The sequence below is a fragment of the Pogona vitticeps genome, chromosome 6, assembly GCF_051106095.1.
Source record: "Pogona vitticeps strain Pit_001003342236 chromosome 6, PviZW2.1, whole genome shotgun sequence".
NCBI classification, from domain to species: Eukaryota; Metazoa; Chordata; class Lepidosauria; order Squamata; family Agamidae; genus Pogona; species Pogona vitticeps.
In genome coordinates this window covers 97886775-97910080 of record NC_135788.1, presented here as the reverse complement: position 1 = coordinate 97910080, position 23306 = coordinate 97886775, and the positions used below count along the sequence as shown (strand labels likewise).

Here is a 23306-nt window from a genome sequence, read left to right as displayed (position 1 = left end):
TGGGGCTTTGTTAAGCATTTTTCATGTCCTTTTATTTTTTTTATTATTTATTTTATTATATCAAAAAACAACATAAATATTAATTCATTTCTCTTAAACATATTGCTTCACTAGTGCCACCTCACCTTCTGGACTAGGTTCTATTTTTAGCATTCTTACATTTCATTCCACCTGCTTTCATTTCCTTGTGTTGGTGTTGGTAAGCTGAATGTTCTTGATCACTCCTAGGAACTGTGGAACTCCAGTTGTTGGATTATATCTCTGGGATTGCTCCCAGAATCCAATGCAGAAACCTGGAGGGGGGGTCACCATTCCTTATCTTTGCTGCAGACTGACTTGTCTCCGTTTTGCAAAACCATCTGCACTGCACTTGTGCACTTTTTGGAGTCAGATGGTGCTGGATATTTTAAGAACTGGAAGAAGGAAATGGTTTGAGAAGGGAATGAGTAGGATCAGCACAAAAAAGTCAACACATAAATGTTACCTTAGAACTGCAATTATTTGAGTTTATGGGAAGAGAGTGAGTAAAAGTAGTGGTATAAATGTTGACGTTTAGGTGCTCATCATGACAATCTCATAACCATGCCTCTGAGGAGGCTCAAAGGATACAGCAGGTGTATTCTCTCTTTTTATTCTACACCCGCTAAAGGATAAAATAACATAATGCCCCATTTACTAGAATCAGTGGACAGTCATAACATTATGAGCTAGCTAAGAGCAGCAACTAGGGACGTGGTGGCGTTGCAGGTTAAACTGCAGAAGCCTGTGCTGCAGGGTCAGAAGACCAGCAGTCGTAGGATTGAATCCACGCAACAGAGTGAGCTCCCGTCGCTTTGTCCCAGCTCCCGCCAACCTAGCAGTTCAAAAGCATGCAAATGCAAGTAGATAAATAGGTACCACCTCGGTGGGAATGTAACAGTGTTCCGTGTCTAAGTCGCACTGGCCATGTGACCATGGAAGATTGTCTTCGGACAAAATGCTGGCTCTATGGCTTGGAAACGGGGATGAGCACCGCCCCCTAGAGTCAAACACAACTGGACAAAAATTGTCAAGGGGAACCTTTACCTTTAAGAGCAGCAAGTAGTTCTGACATTTTTGTTCCCATCACAAATAGTCTTGCAAGATAAACGAATCCTATGTAGCAGTTAGTGTGATGTTTTCCAGTTGCAGAAACTCCTTTTAAAGTTCTGACAAAGCCACCTCACCTACTTCACAGGGCAACTGGCATTGCTAACGATAATGTATTGTTACTGGCGAAATCTAGTTTCCTTCCAGTTACTGTGAGGGTTGCAGCTAAGCTCAGAGAAAACAGGAAATCTGGTGTGGGGATTTGGGTGGCAGTCGATGTAATCTTACTGCTAATTAAAAAGTCCTGGGTATTGAAACTATGTACAGTGTGTGTAGATAGCCCTCTGATCTTGAAATCAGTGTAACATGTTAATATGTTACATAGATTTTAAATAAACCAACAATGTAAATTTTATTGTGGTGCATTGTGGTCTGAATAGCAAGAGGTAATCTGCAGTGGGTGATAATCCCATTTTTCAGCATATTTTTGTGCTTGATATTTGCTTTATCTGTCAGGTGTCATAAAATTGCTCTGAACTCATGGCCACCCTATGAAGTATTTGGCTATGAAATAATCTTGTCCTTAACAATCCTGTTCAGGTCTTGCAGACTCAAGACCTTGCCTTTCTTTTTTTGAGTTAATCCCTAATACCTTTGATCTTCCCTCTTTTCCTTCTGCCCTCAACTTCATGCATTATTGTCTTGTGGGGTGACTCTTGTCTTCTCATGGTATTTTCCAAGTTTGACAGCCTCAGTATTGTCATTTTCGCTTCTGGGAAATTTTCAGCCTAAGTTGGTCTAGTACCTACACACTGGTCTTTCTAGCGGTCCTTTAAATCCATAAAGCTGTCTGTCTGGTTTTGCTAGGTGTAAAGACCTAGCAGGACAAGGGTATTTTGACCTGAACCAGCAGGAATCTTGGCTTCTTGATCTTCCAGCAGGCATTGCCCAGTCTTCATATACCCCAGATACATTACAATATTGCAACCCTAGAAGCTAAAGAGTCTTAGGAAACTTTCCTCAACCTTTCCCCCCCTTTTTTTCCTTTTCTTTTGGAAAGCTGAGCAAATCTGTTCATGAGCCATATCCTATCAACAATTCCTACTCTTAAGCGTCTTTAAAAGTTTTGGGGACAAGGTTGTTTTGTTTTGTTCGCCCTAGCCAGAGACATGATCGCTATCAGACCTGAAAGCTTATCAGAAAGATCTTGCTCTGCGCTCTCTCCCTGTTTGTGATTGGAAAGAGCCAAGGATGGCGCAAGAAAGTTCTTGCTTAGCCGGAAAAAAAGGACGGGCCTGCCCGGCAAGTGACCCAATTAGAGTTCATTAAGGCCCTGGCACTTCTCCCTTGCTTCGCTTTGAACTTCGAGATGGCACAGGCTCAGGTTTGTTGCTGCTCCTTTTCCTCTCCTTCGCTTTCTCTTCTCCTCCCTTCCTCCCTCCCCGCTTTATTCCGGCGCCCTCCTTGCAAACAACTCCGCTTCCTTGGAAGGCTGACCCGGGCATCTGCCCAGGTGCCAGAAGAAATCCAGCGGCGGCTTCGTCCATCGCGGTGCGACAAACTTGTGGAGGGGTGGCCGGGTGGGTTGCTGCCCCTCTCTCCCCTTGGCACGTCCCGCGTGTGGCAAGCGGCGCGAATGGATGCTGCCTCGCTCCCTTTGCGGTCCCCGGCTCCTCTTTTGATCTGTGCCCAGGAGCCGCTCCTATTGGCTCCCTCCTTGTGACGTGCGGGGACTGCAGTTGTCTTATGTATCCAGCCCCGGGCTCTGAGTTTCCGTCTCTTTCCAGGGAGACCGGGGGGATCGCCGGGGTCCTTTGCTGGAAGGGGGGGGGGAGAACACCAAATAGACCCGGCGCCTGTTTTCCGCCCTCTCCCCTTCCACACACCACCGGGATCGACCCTCCAGTAGACCGGGGAAACGGAGGGCAACTGCTCCTTCCTGGACTCGCTGTTAAGGAGAGCCGGCCAGGGAAAGGGGGAAAGTCTCCCTTCCTCCCCCCCCCCTGCCGGCGGACCGAAGGGAAAGAGCCATGCAGGGAGCAAAGTTGGACGTCTGAGCCGAAACGACCCCCCTTCCTCCCCCACCCACCCCACTCCCCTCCGTTTTGTATAACCGGGATCCGATCCGTGATCACACGTGAGTCCGCCGCACTTCTCACGGGGTCCTGCCTGTCGGGAAGGGTGGGGGGGCGGCGGCGGTGGAGAAAGTGTTTAGAGCGGGCCAAGGGCAAAAGGGACACCGGGGAGAACTAAAGGGGGGGGGTCAGGACCCCTTTTCCCGCAAGCATCGGGGATGATGAGGGCGCGCGGGAAAAGCCGGGGCTGGCTGAGCAGCGAAGGAGAAGGTGGAGGCGACCGACCGGGAAAGAGGAGGGCGCGTTGGCCGCCCTCGAACTTGGCAGGTGAAGGAGAAGAAAGTGGCCTGAATGGGAAGTGAAGGAAGAGCCGGAAGGCTCCCCTCCGGACAGAAATCGGGGCGGGGGACGGGGGAGAGAGAGGTCAAGAATTAGTATGCAGCGGGGGAAGCGGAGCTCAGTCTTGACTATCTGTACGTGCGTTCACGTGTGTGTGCGGAGGTGGAGGGTGGGGAGTATGGTCTAGGTAAGAATTGGTGAGCCGCACAGGGATTGAATCTCAGAAGCCGCTTGCTCCTCTAGAGGCGGGTCAGAGCCTAGAAGGAGGAGGTGGTGGCACCAATCCAACGGGTGGCATGTCAGGGGGTCATTTGAGGACAGAGAACTCCATGCATGCTGCCCCAAGTGTCTGCACCGGCTTGCTTTCAGTCGCTTAGCCCAGAGGAGCCTTAAGGTTTTCCTTCCCGTTCCCATCAGGAGCTGGTCAGGTCAGGCATCACAGTGGCCACCTTGACTTACATTCGGGGGGCTGGAGGAGAAAATCGTTTTCTCAGTCCCTGCTCTTTGCCTTGGAGGGCAGAGAAAACCTGAGCAAACGTTTTGTGGTGGTAACCCGTCTGGTTCAAAATGTCCTGGAACAAGAGGTTAGAAGTTGGTAGCTGCCGTACGGCATCCCCTCCTTTTAACCATATTTTGAATTGCAAGCTCTGTCTGTGCTAGTCAGTGTTTAACAAGTGCCTGGGGTGATGGGAGTCATCGCCCAAAACATCTGGATGGGACCTTATTGCAGGGCCTTGGACACAGCTGCCTTGCCAACGCTGAGCTAAGCAGGGGGAGGGCATGTCAGTGCATCTCAAAGAAGGACTGCTTGGGGACCCCATAGGCTGCCCCAAGTTCTCCAGATACAGAGTAATAAATGAAATATCGAACCATAAAACAGCTGCCATTGCTGGAAAGGGCAGGCCACTTTTTGATCTCAAACCCTGAAGGAAGCATTAATATGTGGGGGCGATCCTGAACCAGGGATACACAAGATGGGGACATTAGTGCACAAGAAAAAGGACAATGATACATCTAAGGGATAGTGAATTAAAGATGTGATGTTGACCGCAGTGGCACAGTGAGCGTTTAGGTGGAGGATCAAGAAAAACAACTCACCAGGTTGGGCCAGCTGTATCTGGTAAGCTAGACGGGTCCGGAGAATCCGGGGGTGGGGGTTGGGGTTGAAGAAAGCCATGAAATATTTGGCTAGAAGTCTGCTGAGAAACCAAGGCAAAACGTAGCAGAGGGACTGGCAGCCTGCAATAATAAACCTGGATGCAGCTGGTCTGCAGCTTGTAGCTCTGCTCTCTTTCTAAACTGTGCTGAGCATCTTTCTTCATCCCATTTTATAGATGGGGAACTGAGACAAAGAGAGGGGTTTATTCCCAGCAATACACTTTATGGACACATGCGATAATGGCCATATGACAGGCCAAAGGCTTAATGATAATAATTATAATCATAATAATAATCTTAGACCTGTCAAGCTGTAAGGGACCCTGAGGACTGAGTCCAGCCCCTTGTCAAGGAGGCATAGCGGGGAATTGAACTCCCAAACGCTGGCTCCACAACCAAATGCTTTAAGTATTTGGTGGGTATCAAAATGAAAAAGGCTGCCCTGGGCTGTGAGTTGGATATGATGCCAAATTGGCAGATTTAACTGCCAATGGGGATATGGGTGAGGAGGTACAATTATAGTATGATTACATTAAAGAAGCTAATTTTTTCTGGGAGTAAGTTTTCATTGGGCTCAGTGAGGTTTGATTTTGCGTAAACGTGGACAGGAATGCTGACATCTTATGCAAAATAGTTGCATCCACACCCTTGCTAATTAAAAATGTTTTTCCCCCTCTTCCCTGACCTACCTGCACACAGGTACCTCTAATGCTTCTACTTATATTTCTGGAATTGAACTTCCTCATTGTTCAATAAGCTGTCATTCAGTTGGCTTTGGTTCATCCTTTCCCATTTCCCTGCCACCCCCACTTCACCTTCTCTAGGTAACAAACTGCTGCACAAATGTAATGACACCCACATTCTTGCAGCCTGCCGGAGCGAAAGAAAGCAATATTGAATTTAGGGCATGTTTTGAAATAGTGGTTTAGACACCTTCAAATATAGCTTCACAGAGACTCTCCACAAACAAGTGAGCTGTTTTTTCTGGATGAAAGACCTTCCAGTATAAATACCGGCTTGTCCATACAAAGTTTTATTCCATGCCCTTTAATTTTTTAAAAAAATTCCTTACTTGTTTGTTCTTCTCCTTTGGGCATCTCTTTCTCCTTTTTCTTCCTGGATTAGGTATTTTTCCCTTCTGGGGGAACTCCTACAGACCAGCTGCCATCATGCAAATAATGTGTTTATCTGGTAGTGGAAAAAGGGATTTCAAACTATTCCTGTTCTTTCAAAGAAAAAGCAACAGTGGGAGCTAAATTTAGAAGCTACCTAAATATGTTTTTGAGTCCCCTCTAAATTAAAGCTGTTCTGTTAAAATAAAGCAAACATCCTGCTCGAGAGCTCAAGGCTGTTCTTCTTAACCTGCCAAAAAGAAAAAGAAAAAAATGAATGGCAACCATTGTTGTGTTAAGAACAGTGGCAACCCGGGCTTCAGGCTGCAGCCTGGAGGTCACATTCATGGCACAAAGGGGTGTGAGCAACCTATTTCTTTGTCCTACCTCACCAAATTGTTAGGAGGACAAATGAGATGAGAATTAGAAGCTGGCATATCTGTTAGAAAACAAGGATCCTTAGATATCAACCGGTCTTCAACATTTCTTCATTCTACCATGACCAAGATCATCTTCCCATGTAGGTGGCCAACCTGTGTCTGAAATTTATTCTGAATGTATGGTGGTGACTTACATTTATGAATGGTCTTTGATATAAATGTTCCATCACAGAGCTTGGAAGTTACTTCTTTGGGCTATACTTCCCAGGATCCTTGAGCCAGCAGGGCCACTGGCTTTGGAGGCTGGAACTTTCTGGGACTGGTAGGTAAAAAGAAAGACAATTTTTCCAAGACGTGTTTCATCCATGCAGAAAAGGTGCAAATGAGGCTCGAACTCTCTATAAGGCCATCCTGAGAGCACCCAAACAGTTCTAGGGTGAAATAAGACCACCAATAGGAATCTAGCAGCCTGTGTGGCACATATGTACACCCCAGTGATTCTTCAGCTCTTGAACACTCCCCTCTCTGGATAAAAACAGGAGCAGGGTTAAAAAAGGCCCGGGAGCAACAATTTTGCCTGCAAACAAGGCTCAAAACTCTAACAGCGCCCTCTCCCAAAAGAGCCATCGATTCCCGGACACTTTGGGTTGTTGTTTTTTTCCAGGTGCTGAGGCAGCCTCTAGGCTCTCAGTCACTCTGACTGGATAGCAGACTTACCAAATTTTAGTTCAGTGGCAGGGGCGGGTGTCCCTTAAGTGGTGCAAGACATTTTGATTGTGATAGCTTGCAACCTCACCTTTATCTCTTGCATGTAGTGTGGTCTGCTATGTGATTAGTCCTTATCTCAGGAAATGCCAGCATTAGGTGGAGGGAGCTGCAAGTTTTAGCTTCATTTTAGGCCCTAAATGAAGCATACTGGTTCCTCACAGTGCTGGAGCTAATGCCTCAGGGAAAATTCACAGAATCCTCTTCGCTCCAGTTCCTCTGAGAATAGTTTTTTCACCATCACACTGCCTCCAAGCAGGAAATTGTCTCCTATATCGATAAATACACACGGAGAGAGATTCTTTAATAATATCTTATTTATTTTGTTATTGTTTAGTCGTTAAGTCGTGTCTGACTCTTTGTGACCCCATGGACCAGAGCACGCCAGGCCCTCCTGTCTTCCACTGCCTCCCGGAGTTGGGTCAAATTCATGTTGGTTGCTTCAATGACACTGTCCAACCATCTCATCCTCTGTTGTCCCCTTCTCCTCCTGCCTTCACGCTTTCCCAACATCAGGGTCTTTTGTAAATTCCTTATTTATTTACCACCCTGCTTTTCAGGCCAGTGTTGCCTTCCAAAGTGGTTCATACTGATCCAAGAATGTGAGAGAAGGAGAGGTTCTGTCTTCTGATTTGCAAACTAAAAAATAAACCAAGTAAGGGGCAAAAATGGGGAAAGGTGTTAGAGGGAGATTTCGACAACAGTGTCAGAACAGAGTAGCAAAATAATAAGAGGTATTTCTGTCCAGTTGGGGTCCCATTGATCTTCCCTTTCTTGCCTGGATACAGAGGAACACACTGCCTTAATGTCCTTTTGCTTTTTAGCCAATGGCCCTGGACCAAGTAGATTTCCCTTCTGCTTTATAGTCCCAGGGCCACTAGTAGTTAGGACAAAATCTTCATTCTTTGGGGAGCTAGAGGGGCAACAGAACCTGCCCAAGGTATTTTACTGCTTGTGCGTGGGAGTGGCAAATGGCACTTCTTCCTCAAGACCATGTGCATAACAGAATTTGGGAGCTGTGGGACTTCAACTCCCAGAATCCCCCAGCCAGCCTAGGCATTAACTCGGGATTCTGGGAAATGTCGCCCAAAGAAGTTACTTCCCCAAGCTGTGCTACAGAGCACCTCATGCCAGACATTGGCTGAACCTCTGTAATAAATTGTGGATTACGATAGGCCCATTGAACTGCTGGATAGCTCAGTAGTTTAGATTGGGAGTTTGATTCCCGACTATGCCTTCTTGACAGAGACTGGATCCTGATCCATAGGGTCCCTTACAGTTCTAGAATGATGATGGTGGAATGTAAATTCCATTGATTCAATGGGCCTACTGTATTACTGAATTTCCGTCATTATTTGTTATTTTGAGACCTGAGATAGAATATCTAACTCCCCCACCCCCAATTTCTGGTAGTAAAAGAACAAGCAATGCACAATTTGCTGCCATGCTTTGACCTCAAGATTTGTTTGCTGAAGCAGATGTCCCTTGTATCTAATGATAGAGACAGCCTCTGTTTGGGGGAACATAAACACCTCCTTCATCTCTTGTCATGCTGAGTGTCAATAACTGTTAACTCTTTCTTTCTTTCTTTCTTTCTTTCTTTCTTTCTTTCTTTCTTTCTTTCTTTCTTTCTTTCTTTCTTTCTTTCTTTCTTTCTTTCTTTCTTTCTTTCTTTCTTTCTTTCTTTCTTTCTAAATTATTGTTTCAACCCCCCCCTCCCTCCCTCCCCAGCACACTGATTTTTGAATGTGCCAGTGTTCGCATGATTCAGCTGAACTGTGCAAAACAATTCACTGATGTTTAGTCTGTAATTGGCTTGCAAGCTAAGAAGTTTCTCACTGTAGGTTAAGTGAGGACACCCAGACACTTATGGACACTCTTGCTGACTCAGTTCTGCCTCTCGCCGCAGAGGTAAAGAGAAGGATGCAGTCTCTCAATTGGGAAGTGTTTTGAAATCTGAAGTGCTTTTTTGTGTGTGGTGTGCCCAAAGAGCTAAGCTTTTTTGAGCAGATGGAAGGGCAGTTTGGCCTCTCCTTGCGTTCTCTTCCTTTGTTGAACTGCAGCTCCCTGCCAAGGCATGTGGAAGAATTCTCCACAGAGAAGGGTTAATCTGGTTCTTTCTGGGTGGCCCTCATCCTGACTACAAAATTTGGCTCCCTTCCTTTGCAGTGGCAAATAAGAGGGAGTGGAGGTAGCTTTGAGACATAGGAACCTTGTGGGCAAATGTAAACCAGACCTTTCCTTATAATTAAAAGAAAATGAGGTAGGCACATCAGCTAGCAGATTTTAGGTCTTGAGAGAGTGCAGTAAGTTAAGATTTAAATGGTTGTTACAGTACTTTTACTGCCAGGAATGGAGAGAGTCACAGGGGTGGATGGGGTTTCTTTCATGTACCAAAAATATGCTTGGTTGGCACTTTGGTGTATGGGGACCTTGGTGTATGGGGAATGGACACAATTTGCTCCTCCACTTCAGTTAACAAAATGTCTTGGGATATGCCTGGTTGTTTCTGACCATTAGACCAAATACACTTGGTTCTGCTTTATTTCCTGCTTTTGTCTTCCAGACACCTATAATTACAAACATGTCTTGTTTTACTGTATGATCCCTTTCCTTCTGATGCTTGCAGAAAAACCTCCAGTTTCTTCTTCTTCAGCATCAGTAGCTGGAGCATTAGTGTTTGGAGCACCAAATGATGATTATGTTGCTGGGTTTTCCATAGAGTTTGATGGATATTATTATTTAGTCAGATTTTGCATTATACCCCCTAACGTCCTGCTACACTGTGCCTCAGTATTACAGCCACTCCATTTCTTCTGAGTTTGTCATTTCCAGAGTAAAAGTTGTCTGGCTGAAGATGTTCTATTCCTGTCCACTTTAGTTCATTGACATCAGACACTGCAATATATAAAATTTCCATGTCTTGCTTAACAGTTTTCAGTTTATCTTGATTCATACTTCTTATGTTTCATGTTCCAGCTGTATACGATTCCTGAAGGGGATGGATGTATCTTAATCTGGTGCTTCAGCTGTGAACCTGTCACCTTGGGTGGCCATGCTAAGAAGTCCAGGCTCATAACGGAAGGCTAGCCTCCTGACGGCATTTGATCTTGGCTTCTTTGACACACTCAACCCTCCTCACCACGTTAAGGTGGGCATCTAAGAAGGAGGGCTACTGAATTTAATGTTAGAAATATTCTAAGATGAACCCAGTGGTAGGTGGAGCCAAAAGCAAAAAGGTGGGACTAAAAATAGGAGCATATTTTAGCTTAGACTTGTTACAGCCAATAACTAAGCTTAAGGGGAAGTATTTCAGCATTTTTGAATTCCGGTGGGGAGGATGGATAAAAACTAAGACATTGCCAAAGAGTGGGCTCAACAGAAAGGGGAAGTGATCCATTTGGGGAAGCTCCAGGGAACTGAGCCAGATTTGGCTCAAGGGTCTGAAGGTCTCCATGCCTGGCATACAGCTTCCTTACATTGCATCCATAGATGCTTTTAGGCATATGTGTGTTTGCCTCATGACTCAAGATTACTTTTAAAGGTGATATAAAAGCTCCGTTCTTTCTTTCAGCAAAGATTATGCTAGTGGTCTTGATCAGCTCCACTTTCATTGTAGGGGAGAAAGAGTACCCAAAAGGCTCTTTCTGGTGACTTGCTCTTACCCTGTTTCCCCGAAAATAAGACCTAACCTGAAAATAAGCCCTCGTATGATTTTTCAGGATGCTCGTAATATAAGCCTTACTCCCAAAATAAGCCCAAATTAAGTGAAACCCTCCATCATTGTGCAGTAACCAGAAGAAGATGACATGACTGTATTTGAATAAATGTAGATTGCTGTACATGGAAAAAAAACATGCCCTGAAAATAAGCCCTAATGAATTTTTGGAGCAAAAATTAATATAAGACCCTTATTTTCCGGGAAACACGGTAACATTTTCTTCCTTTAGCAAGCATTGCCTGCATAACTCATGGCAAAACTGACAACAGCTGTTCTAAGCTTTCAAAACATTCTGAGTTGTGTAATAAGTTGCAGAGGAGAAAGAATTGCAACAGCAGGGTTGCATATTTGGGAAGCAGGGATTCCGACATACAAGGGCAAGCTGAAACATTGGATAGTGCTGGTTCTAGCCTGTGCTTGAAGAAGGGGGAGAATAATGTAGTGTTGTCCATATGATGAGTGCAAATATTTTATTAACTAAAATATTAATTTCCCCTTCTTCCCTGTGAAGGAATCTCCCAAACTATCAAGATAATAAAATCACAGAGCAAATAACAAGAACATTGAATCACATACAGAAACAGTTCCTATACCTTTAAAAGTAGAAATTGATACCCCCCCTTATTTATGCACCAGCTGTGATATCAGACACCTGATATGGTTATTTGTGGGGGAGGGATCATAAAGGCACCAACATTCTAACTGAGGCAATCCAGCAGTCTTCTGGGTGTTGTAGTTTTTTAAAAAAATGATACTCCCATCCTAGCTGTTGCTGCCTGGGGAATTCTGGGAGATTGTCAAAAACCACAAAGCTGCACACCTCTAATTTAATGCTAGTTCTGCTAACCTTCCATCCTTTTCTTCCCTTATATTCTGCCACAGTCTGGTGATACTAAACAGCCCAATTCAGGGTGGGTTTATAACTGGGAGTAGGCATGATTTGTAGGAAGTTAGAAAGTGTGTGTGGGGAGGTATCCTACCTGTACAGCATTGTCCCCAACCATAACCCTTTTCATTTACTTACATGTAAACAAATTCAGAATAGCTGCACCTGTGGATACAGGGATGCTAAGGGTGATAGAGATTGGAGTGGTGTACAACACTGGTTCTTAACCTTGGGTTACTCAGGAGTTTTAGACTGCAACTCCCAGAAGCCTTCATCACCAGCTGTCCTGACTCGGGTTTCTGGGAGTTGCAGTTCAAAAGCATCTGAGTAACAAAGGTTAAGAACCACTGGTGTACAATACAACTTGGTGGGACAGGCTTTCTGGGTGACCCAACATCCATCTCTTTATCTATAGCTTATAAATTCCCAAATCCAACATGTAGTTTTTTCAGCAGAGAGGCCCAAACTGCATGAATTACTTTAAATAAAAGCCCTGGCTGATCCAAAAAGCCATCACCAGGGACCCACAAGACCACAGGGTGAAGTTCTTTAGGTTGGCTGTTGCCTAAATGGCATTTAGCTCCTACAAAGCCTCTTCCTAGAGATCGTTTATGTCTTTGCAGAGGTTAGGGCCTCACCTGCACTGTTTAAGATTCTTCTAATTGGTAGATTTGGGAAAAGACCATTGTTCATGTATCCCCAAAGTAGGGCCACCTTGTCCCTTGTACCAGAACCAGACTTTTTGAATCTCCCTGCTGTTCGGACCAATTCTCACGTCGGCGAAGGGATTCTGACAGTCGTAGCCAAACAAATTGAATTTTCCACAGAAAAGACTCATGGCCTCGGCCTAGACTGTTAGAGCACAGTGGCCTCTCTTAAAAGGCGGCCCAGGTACCAGCTTGTGCCAGTCTAGGGAACTGTGTCTTTCTTCCTCTGCTTGCCAGTGTGGACAGGATGCGGAGAAAAGCAAACTGACCTGCCTTCTTGCTCTCTCTTTTCTTTGCAGTAACGGGATTGAGGGACGCAGGGCTGTAGTGTAGCCAGTAATATTCCCCCCCCCGGCAATCTGATTGACTCAGGTTGTCCCAACATATTGGCTTGGGCGAGCAACATATCGCTGTGTTTTACTGAGAGCTTATGTGGCATTGCTGATTCGGCACATCCCACATGGTGTCTCGGTTGTGCTTGCCAAGTTGGGGGCAGCCTAGGACAGGGAACATCCTGTGAAAGAGGGAGAGAAGGGTGGAAAAATCCCAGCTCTCTGGTCCTCCTGGTGTTCAGATCTGGCCATCTGCTGGAATGGGGCTTGTATTTCATGTATCCCAGCCATGGGTTTTCAGTCAGCAGTTCCTTGGGATTTCTTTTTCCACTTATATATATTGTCCTTATAAGAATATTTTTAATCAGGAGGACTGGGCTTGAAGTTCTCGCAGTTTTCTTGCTATTGCAGAGCCAATAGACAGCCAGGGTCACCGTTATAAGAATAAGCCTCTCGTGGATGAATATATCTATCTATCTATATATTACTATTATATATAGATATATACCATTATATGTTACCATTACCTGTATATCTATATATCTATATGTCTATATCTATAATCTCTCTCTCTCTCTCTCTCTGTGTATATATGTATATATATTTATTATTATTATTATTTATTTAATTTATATGCCACCCACACTACCCTAAGTTCTCTGGGCGGCTTACAGCATTTAAAATACAATAAAGATATGTAACAATTAAAATACAATTAAAATATATATAAAATTGCCATCGGACCCACAGCTAATATTATTTCAGTTAAAAGCCTTCTGGAACAGGAAGGTTTTGACCTGGCACCAAAATGTCATCAGTGTCGGCGCCAGATGAATCTCAGTTGGGAGGGCATTCTGTAGTCTGGGGGCAGCTGCCGAAAAGGCCCTTTGTCTACAAGCCGTCCCTCTTAACTCCTTGAGGGATGGCTCTTTTAAAAGGCCCCCCTGGCTAGATCTTAACTGCTGGGTAGGCTCATATGGAAGGAGGCGGTCCTTCAGGTATCCAGGGCCCAAGCCGTTTAGGGCTTTATATGTCAAAACATGTATATAATCATATACATCAAGGGCGATTTCCCCTTCAGCAGTTAATTCTATAGGTATATTCTAGTTGAGAGTAGTAATTGAATTTAGGCCTTGGGTTCTTTTTAAGGAGAAAGGGGGGGATAAAAATAAATTGATTGATCAGTCACAGCTGTCAGTTCTGCCAATTTGCAGCATAAACTGACAGTGCACAGCATTGGCCAGCTTTTATGCCTTTCCTCCTGCATCTCTGTTTTTGCAATGCTTAGAATTAATTTTCTTTGTTTGTTTTTACAAACAGTGACATGAAGGTTTACAGTGTTGGTTTTTTTTGTTTCGTTTTTACATTAAAGATGAAAAAGAAGGACCAGCTTAGCAATGACTAACATTAAAACTGCTGGCATTTTTGGCTGCCTCTGTCTCTGTAAAAATAGAAGAAAAGTAGTTATGCCTGCAGGGTTAAAAACGTGCAACAAATACAGTATTAAAGAATCCCTGAAATATACTCCGAAGGGCCAAACTACGCATGGTGTTGAAGTTCCATGATTTTGTACTGTCGGCCATTCTCTTCCTTGGTGTAACAAAAACTGAACCAGAACTTGTGGCACCTAATTATTTATTTCAGTGTAAGCTTCTGTGAATTACGATTAACTGCCCCAGACAGCGTGGAATCAGTGGCCAGAATGCTCTTGCCAATGTATGACTTCCTATGCAAAATCATGTAAGTCTTGGTGGCAGACTGCCACTCATTAAGGAGGTGTTGGTTTCATGTTTGGGCACACACCCAGGAACTCAACCAGCATCTTCGCAATGAATAGCAAGTTGCCTCCAAGACTTACCTGGTCTCTCTCTTCTGCATGGGTAAATCGGCAGTTGTGTCTCTAAATAATGTTTATAGAAACTGAATCTGTTAGTAAAACTATTGTTATTCAAGATTATCCCTTTAGCTTTAAAGGTGAGACAACACTTTGGTCCTGTTCCCCCCCCCCCTCCATGTTCGATCAAATACAGCCTTCAGAAAAATCTTTTTCTTAAGAGTTTGATCTTGTCCTTTTTCCAGACACTAGAGGGCAGTAGACAGTGGGGAAAGGACACAGTCGCCTGTAAATTGTGCAAATCTCAAAAGGCTTTGTGGCTGGAACAAATCAGCAGTGAAAACCCGTTTATATAATCCTCACTGCCAGATTTGATGTGAGGCTACATCATGTGCTGTTCAGTAGCATTCCAGACATTCTCATGTATGGCTCTGGATTTTCCAAAGGGGATTGTTCTAGATATGCAGCCTCTTCCTATCCTTGGCAACTTGAGCAGGTAATGAAGGCTGGACCATTTATTTATTCAATAAATGAATAAATAGTCCAATAAATTTGTGGTTGGGGCTCCAGCCATGTCTCTGCATTATCTGGCCCTGAGTTGGCCCATCAGGGAAGTTATGAAGAGGGGATGCATAGTTCAGTAGGTAGAGCACATGTTGGTAGAAGACGGACGGTTCAGTCCCCAAACTTCCTGGGTGGGGCGCTATCTGAAACCAAAGAAAGCTACTTTCCAGTCAGTTTAGAATAGCCACCTCCAAATACACTGGTTGTCACAGATGGACAATAAGGCTCATCACCCCAGTCACTGATCCTGTGTACATGGGCCATGCTGGAAGAGGATGGTGAGATACAAAGACCACTTCATCTGGGGTATGCAAGGCTAGGGAGGATTTGAGTAGAGAAATGCAGAACAAGATGACTCGAGGCCAATGGTCTGAGATGCTGGGAGCTTCTACCCTAATAACAATCTAGAAAACTCCCTGGCGTTATTCTTAAGGTCGTTTCTGCTCTCAGGCTTACAGTCTAAAAACCTAAAAGATGCAAGGCAAAATGGGAATGGGAAGGTGGTGGAGGAGGAGAAGTAGGGACAAGGGAAGGAAGCTCTACACTACTGTTCCATCTCTGCCTAATATGTAGGAACTGGGCTTGTCTCCCTTGCTCACCCTTCTCTTGCCTTTATGATGTCCTTAGGATGTAGAGAGTGGAGGATCTGAGTGGTCCTTGCTCCCCTGGCTGATAATCGAGGCCACCTCATACTGCAGTTTGGCACCCAACAATGTTGTGAGATGGAGAAAACAAGGCTGTCTTGTATGGAGAAGTTCCATTTGAAAGAGAGGACAGAACTCCGTAGTAATGATTAGAGCCATTTGGGAAGGGGAGAAATAGGGACTTGTGTGTTTGCTTGCGTGTTTTGTGACAAAGAGAAGGTTCTGATGCAGCAAGCCAGGCACCGCCAAGAGTCGTTCACCGAAATTGTGATCTGTGGTTTCTTTGGCAGCAACAAGGGCCTTATGTGGAGGCGTCGGCAACTGAAATACCAAAAATGAAAAGGTGCTTTGAAGGTGTTGGGCTGCGATGCTTTCTTAAGGTGAGCACAATCCTTGGGGGGGGAGGGGAATCCATGTTGTGGAAATAAGGGTCCAGAATGGTAGAATGGGAGTCTCATTCTAGTGTCTAACCAGGCCCAGATCCACATTTGCCTCTGTTAGCTAGTGGTCAGCCTGTTCTATTGTAGGCCGCCAGCACTGAAGGCTGGCACTGGTGTGTGATGTAAAAAAGGCTTTCCACTGTTGTCCCTTGCAGAGGAAGGGAGGTGATGTTTGGGCCCTCAGGTTCAGGCAGCAACACGCCTTGGGTCAGCTACAGCTTAAAGCCCCCTAAACCTGCTCTCTATTAGCTTAATGACTTCACTTCTCAGCACTTGCAACCTGTCTGGACCACACCTCTCCCTCTTCATTGGTTGGCAGTAATCATTTCTGATTGGTGAGCTGGCTCTATATAAAGGTAGGAAAGTGTGGCGGAACAAGAGTTACGCGCAAGTCAAAAGCGTGTGAAGAGCTGTTGCCTGTAACAAGGGGAAGTGATATGGGACAGGCATCCATTCAGGTGGGATTGGTAGCTGTGTCTACATTGGAGTGAAGAGTTTTGCTGATACTGCTAATAGGCTCATAGCTATGAGAACTTAAAAACCATTTAGAAAGAGGTGGGTGAGGACTGAATGCGAAAAATGTCCAGAAATCCAAAATCTATCTCACACTGCTCATGTGAAGTGTGTTGTGCCCTTTGTCACCACCTTTACAAAATGACCTTTTCAAATGTTTGTGTTTTCTGAAGGCTTCTTGTGTCCTGTCCCTGTTTTACAAGGACACCAGCATGTGAGTTTCAAGGGCGATAAATCGTCTTGCTCACCAAGGAGTGCAACCAGGATTAAGAGAGAGGGAGACAAACCTTGATCCCCTTTACTTGACAGGCTAAGCTTCTTATGGTCAGGGCTGAAGATCTATGAGGGGAAAAAAAGATTACTGTCCCACCGACCCTGGAAGGAGGCACAGAAGCAGTAATTGGGCCACAGCAGTGATTTGCTTTTAGCTCACTTGAGATCGCTGTGACAGTCCTACATTGGCCTTCCGCACAGTTTTCTTTGGCTTTTCGTAAGATCACATCTCTCAATCTGGTGCCCTCCAATATATTGGACTACAGCTCCATTAAGTCCTAATCTACCAGATAGGGCAATGGAAGCTGTAGTTTAGCATGTCTGAGGGGAGTGCCAGGCTGGGAAAGAATGCCATAAGAAAACAAACAGCAAATTGCTGATACTGCAGACTCTCATAATTTGAGGCAGGAAATTTTAAATGTAGAATATAAAACAGTTGCAACAAATTTTGCTGTCTGTGCATAGCACTGAGTGACTGGCTGCTGTAACATCACATACTCACCTACCATTCCTGGTTTTGTGGTGCTCTAAATTTCCTACATCTGTGAGAATTTTTAAAGAAGTCACCGTTTCTGGTCCTTACAAGGAGATATCTTAAAACAGAGGCTTAACTAACCATTTTGGAATCTGGGACAAGCAGCTTTGTCATCACCTTGTTCTGCATGAGCCGCTCCTCGAAAAAGGAGGATTATGTGGTATGCTCCCAAAAAAGAAGGACATTTTATGCTCTTAAAAAAAGGGGAAGTGAATGGTTTCTTATTCCTAGAGTGGTCGCAAGACCAGATAGGCGGGATATAAATAAATAAATAAATAAATAAATAAATAAATAAATAAACAAACAAACAAATAAATAAATAAATAAATAAATAAATAAATAAATAAATAAATAAATAAATAAATAAATAAATAAATAAATACAGTTTTAAGATTGAATCCACGCGACGGAGTGAGTGCCTGTCGCTTGACCCAGCTCCCGCCAACCTAGCGGTTCGAAAGCATGCAAATGCGAGTAGATAAATAGGTACCATCTTGGTGGGAAGGTAAACAGCGTTCCGTGTCTAAGTCGCACTGGCCATGTGACCACGGAAAGATTGTCGTCGGACAAACGCTGGCTCTATGGCTTGAAGAGTGGGATGAGCGCCGCCCCCTAGGGTCGGACACGACTGGACAAAAATTGTCAAGGGGAACCTTTACCTTTACCTTTTATTAACACCAATAGATTCAGTTTTGGTACCCCCTAATATTTTGCTACCCTGGGTGGAAGCCCAGGTCGCTCCTTCCAAGTTACAGTCCTGCTTTTTAAAAAGGGGATTATACCTTCTCTGCTTTACCAGTCAAGAGACTGGAATTGATCTGAATGAGACTTGCAATGGATAGAGTTTAACAAACCCCACTGAGGTGCTGCTGTTCTCTTTCCCATGTATCTTACAGTCTGCCTTCTATAATTATTGTGCGCCAATCAGTCAATTCTGACTTATGGTGGAGAAATGGTTTATCATTCCCTTCTTCTGGGGACACCCTAGTACTGTGGCAGTTTGAATTGAACTTCCAACCACATAACTGCCTGAGCTGTCCAGCCAGTTTTATCTTCTATACTTAGGACCAATTTAAAAAACAAAAGAGAGAGAGAGAAACACCTGAAAAGCACTTTAGTTAGTCTGCTTCAGTAGTTTCCAAGAACAGCCATGGATGTTTTGCTTTAATGAAGCAAAACAGAAGCAATTATGTGTTTCTCAATTTTGCCTGGCACCCCAGAAATGTTTCTGCAAGTAGCTCTCATTTAACCTTTAAGACAAGTCACAGCGGGGTGGGGGAGAAATCTCATTGCCCCTCCTGCTTCCAGGGAGAAGTTTTCAGCTTTAATTTTTTATAAGTGATGCAGTGTAAAAAAAAAAGGATAAAAAATTCACTTCCTCTTCCCTTCACAGAGCAGAGGAAGTATTAATTTGCCAATATCCTCAAGTGGCTGTTTTCTTAAGCCACTTCAGGATATAGGGATTTGACACTAAAACGAGCCTTTATAACCCCAAGTGTGCTTTGGTTTATTTCCAATAATTGCACACACCGGAAAGAAAACCAAAACAGAGTGATGCTACCTGCACCAAGTAAGTAGAAGTCCAGAAAGGTGCAGGTAGGAATGCTTTGTAGATGGGCTAGTTCACTCCAGAAATTACATCACATGATTTCCAGGAAAAGGAGCAAGTCAACCCATCTCAACAACCAAATAGCAGGCTAAATACCCATTTGATCACTCCATTATGCCTCTGTCATGGCAAAAAAAAAAAAAAAGAATGAATAAATTACATAATGTGTTTCTTTTAACTAGTTATTTCCAAACTCTGAAATAACAACAATGATATAATATTGATAACTACCATACCACCCTATACATACTGTACCTGATTTTATCTGTTTTCAGAAGCTAAGTATGGTTAGACCTGGATAGTATTTGGTTGAAAGACCACCAGGGATCTCCAGATACAACTAGGCAGGAATCCTGCCTGAAACCCTGATGAGCCGTTCCTGTAAGTCATAGTTAGGTTATTGGATTAGATGGGCCAGTAGTCTGACTCACTGTGAGGCAGCTTCCTATGTTTCTAATAACAATGGTCATAGTAATAGTAGTAGTTGCAGTTGTTGCAGTAGAGGCAGTGGTAGTAGTAACAGCAATACTGCTACTCCTTGAGCATTGTTGCTGGCAACACTGAGAATCTGTGAAGCCACCCCCTCTGTTCCCTCACCACTTCTCCTCCAATATAGAAAGAGCTTGCTGTTTCTGCTAATGCTAAATGTGACATTACTCTACATGTCAGTAGGGAAAGATGGCCATACCTAAACACATTCTTATTCATTACCGCTGCAGGATGGGACCTCAGCTGCCATGCAGCCACAGAAACATCTTCTTATCTTTGACTTTGATGAGACCATCGTCAACGAAAACAGTGATGATTCTATCCTCCAAGCTGCTCCAGGAAAACAGCTCCCAGAGTCAATACGCCAAACCTTCCGTGAAGGGCATTACAATGAATACATGCAGCGGGTCCTGAAGTACATGGGAGACCAAGGGGTGAAGATGGCTGACTTCAAGGCTGTCTATGAAAAGATCCCTCTCTCCCCTGGCATGCGTGACCTCTTCCAGTTCCTCACCAAACAGCAGGACCATTTTGAAATCATCCTCATCTCCGACGCCAATATGTTCGGCATTGAATGTGCCTTGAAAGCTGCTGGTGTGTACTCCCTTTTCCGGAAAATCTTTAGCAACCCTTCTAGCTTTGACAAGAGAGGCTACTTCACCCTGGGCCCATATCACTCACACAACTGCTCACGGTGCCCAGCAAACATGTGCAAACAGAAGATCCTGACGGAATACCTGGCAGAAAGATCTCGAGACGGAGCCAGATTTGAGTGTATTTTCTACATTGGAGATGGCGCCAATGACTTCTGCCCTTCCACGGCTCTAAAGTCCAGCGACGTGGCCTTCCCGAGGAAAGCTTACCCCATGCATCAGCTTATCCTGGAAATAGAGAAGAATCAACCTGGGGCCTACCAGGCCACAGTAGTTCCGTGGGACTCAGCTCTAGAAGTTTCCTGCTACCTCCAAGAGGTTCTCAAGAGAAAATGATAAGGATGAAGGATTTGGTGGAAGAAGCAGCTGCTCTTTATCCACCCCAATGAGCAACTTGGAAAGCTCTGAATGAACAGCATCACACCTCACTTGTGCCTGGCTTAAACTCTGGGGCCTCCGCCTCCTCTTCTAGCTCAAACTTTGTGTCCAGATCTTCCCTTCCTTTGATCTTGAGACAAAGGCTTTCTATGCAGTTAGGAAATCCATTCAAGGAAGGGTGGGTGGATGTTTGGCCAATTAATCTCCCTCCCCCCTTTGCCGTTTTACAAAGTCTACTTTTGCATACTCTAGATCAGGGGTCTCCAACCCCTGCTCTGTGGCGAGCGAAGCTCTGCCTCCTGTCAGAGCACTCCTATTAGGTTCTAATGCCACTGATTATCTGACAGGAGGTGGAGCTTCGCTCCCTGCTCCCTTCCTGCTGCTGCTACATCAATTCTGCCTGTGGCATTAGAATCTAATAGGAGTCTGAGCTTCTATTAGGTTCTAAGCCGCTGCTGATCTAACAGGGGGTGGAGCTTTAATTGCAGCTCATCTCCTGCTCCTGCTCACCACAAGTACCCCACACCCAGTCTTTGGGAGAATGGTCTTCAACTAAACCAGTCCCTGGTATCAAAAAGTTTGGGACCCACTGCTCTAGATCACTTACCTATTTGCCCCTTCAACTTTGTTCTCAAAAGCACTTTGAATACAGACAGTATTTCTATTGCCACCAAAGCATTTAATCTGCCATGGGTCCTGCTCCATCAGATATGGGGCAGGGAGTTTCCAGAGATGTGAGGGGTGCATTCACAAATACCCCAAGTGTAGAAAGCTGCACCTCCCTCCAACCCCTTCCCCATGCCCCCAGAAATTTAAAGTACCGTATTTTTCCATGTATAAGACTATACTTTTGTCTAAAACCTTTAGACTAAAAATTGAGGGTTGTCTTATATATGGAAGTAAGCTGAGAACAAAAACAAGAGGAGAGGAAAGTAGAGATCAAAGTGATCCTGCAGCGCTTTGATCCCTTTCCCCCTACACTTGCTAATCCCACTTAGATTTCTTAATTTTGGATTAGAAAAGTGGGGGGCGTCTTATACATGGTGGCATCTTATACACGGAAAAATACAGTATATATATTTTCAAAGAAAGAGGGAGCTGGACTAAGATATCAAGATTTCATTGAGGGCCATAGAGGCTGCATGCAACCCATGATCCAGACTTTGCCTACTCCTGACCTAATAGGATCAGAATAATTTTCTCACTGATAGTCCAAATGAGGATGCAGTTGGTGTGGAAGGATGCAAGTGTCTCTTGAAAGGAAAGGAGGAAACATTATACCACAGCTTGGGGTACATTATCATTGTCCTCGTCAGCTTTCATGTTTCATAGCACCCCTGCCTATTGGGAGACTTACCTGGTTGGTGAGATGAATAACCTAAGCCAAACATGTTATTAATGGAAAGCACTTTTGCCATAGCAGTGTATGGGTGACGTTTGCTCCTCCCCTTAGCACAAATTCTCAGGGAAATATTTCCAATGTTCAGAAAAAGCTGTACTTGTATCTAAGCTAAGCAGAGATGGCGATGCCCCCTGTATGATGCAAAGCTCAGGAAAAGAAAAAGGTAAAGAATCTAGTGGTAAAGAATCCTCAGACTGTGGAACAAGTAGAAGCAACCAGAGATGGAAAAATACTTGGTTTGGAATATGTTACCCATACTGTCGGGGGTATTCTGGGAATTAGCTGTGCCTGCTTGATGGGGACTGGACTTGATGATCCATAGGGTCCTTTCCAGCTCTGCACTTCTAAGATTATTATTATAGTCCAAAAAGAGTAACTTTTCCCATATCTGGCTACTTCCATGTGCTTCTTACTCTGAGTGGGGGAGGTATAAGGAATGAAGGTACCGTTGCTGTCCATTTTGTCTGCGCTATATCCTGATCAGAGTTTAGTGGGGGAAATGGTGTGGGGTAGGCTTCAAGTCCAGTAACTATGCTCATTGAAGAATTCTGGACATTGTGGTTCTACGAAATACCTTTTCCAAGCTCTAATCCTGATTGGCATTCTGGGCCTGTTTCCTTGCACTTATATCTCCTACTAATCTGCTATTCTGCTTTGTCTTAAATCTAATGTGAGTCCTTTCGACTGTAGACCCATTAAAATGAATGTGACACAAATACAAGTCACATTGATTTCAGTGGGCCCATTCTAGCTAGGATGAAGTTTAACCCTTTGCATTACCTTTTCCATTCAAGAACAATCCTTACTCCTTCAATTACAGACGTAGTTCTTCTATCATTCCACTCTCCAAACACACTAAAACAACACAGAATCTCTGTGTTTCCATCCTTGCCTTCCCCAATATATTTGATGGTGGACAGGAGTGATTGAGTGGGGATAGGAGCAGGAAATAGTTGAATTCTGGACATAGCTATGCTAAGAAAGTCTCATGGTATGAATGTCTCATTTTAGATATAAAGACCTTAACTTTATTACCTATTTATGCTGGTTTTATATACTTGATCCATGAGTGTTTTTTTCAAACAATCTAGGAAACTAGTTTGGTAAGGATATTGATTATTCTCTACTGTGCATCAGCTAGAGATAGAAAGAACTAGAGATAGGAAATATTTGATTTTAAAAATTAATTCTGCAGCCAGTTGTTACAGTTGTGTATGGGAGTTGTTATTTTAAAGAAAACATATCTAGGGGGAACAAAAGTCCTGTTATGACCCATGTTTGCTGTGTCTCCCCCCCCCCAAAAAAAGCATACATGCCCAGGAAATGAGACCAGGCAAAGGGAAAGTGGCGGGCATCGAGAATCTCTAGAACTGTCTTATTCACTCACTCACTCACTCACTCACTCACTCACTCACTCACTCACTCACTC

The 23306-nt window shown here is 44.3% G+C and overlaps 1 protein-coding gene across 2 annotated transcripts; it reads left to right on the top strand.

The window, feature by feature from the left end:
* The first annotated feature begins 2905 nt into the window (after positions 1-2905).
* PHOSPHO1 (phosphoethanolamine/phosphocholine phosphatase 1) lies at positions 2906-22908 on the top strand. 2 transcript variants are annotated; one of them, XM_020814739.3, is made up of 3 exons: positions 2906-3205; positions 15876-15965; positions 19675-22908. In XM_020814739.3, exons 2-3 carry the CDS (start codon positions 15921-15923, stop codon positions 20431-20433), a joined length of 804 nt encoding a protein of 267 aa, XP_020670398.3. In that variant the 5' UTR covers positions 2906-3205; positions 15876-15920; the 3' UTR covers positions 20434-22908. The 2 variants fall into 2 exon arrangements, with proteins under 2 accessions (XP_020670398.3, XP_072860468.2); XM_073004367.2 differs by lacking the exon at positions 2906-3205 and adding an exon at positions 9188-10048.
* The last annotated feature ends 398 nt before the right edge of the window (positions 22909-23306 follow it).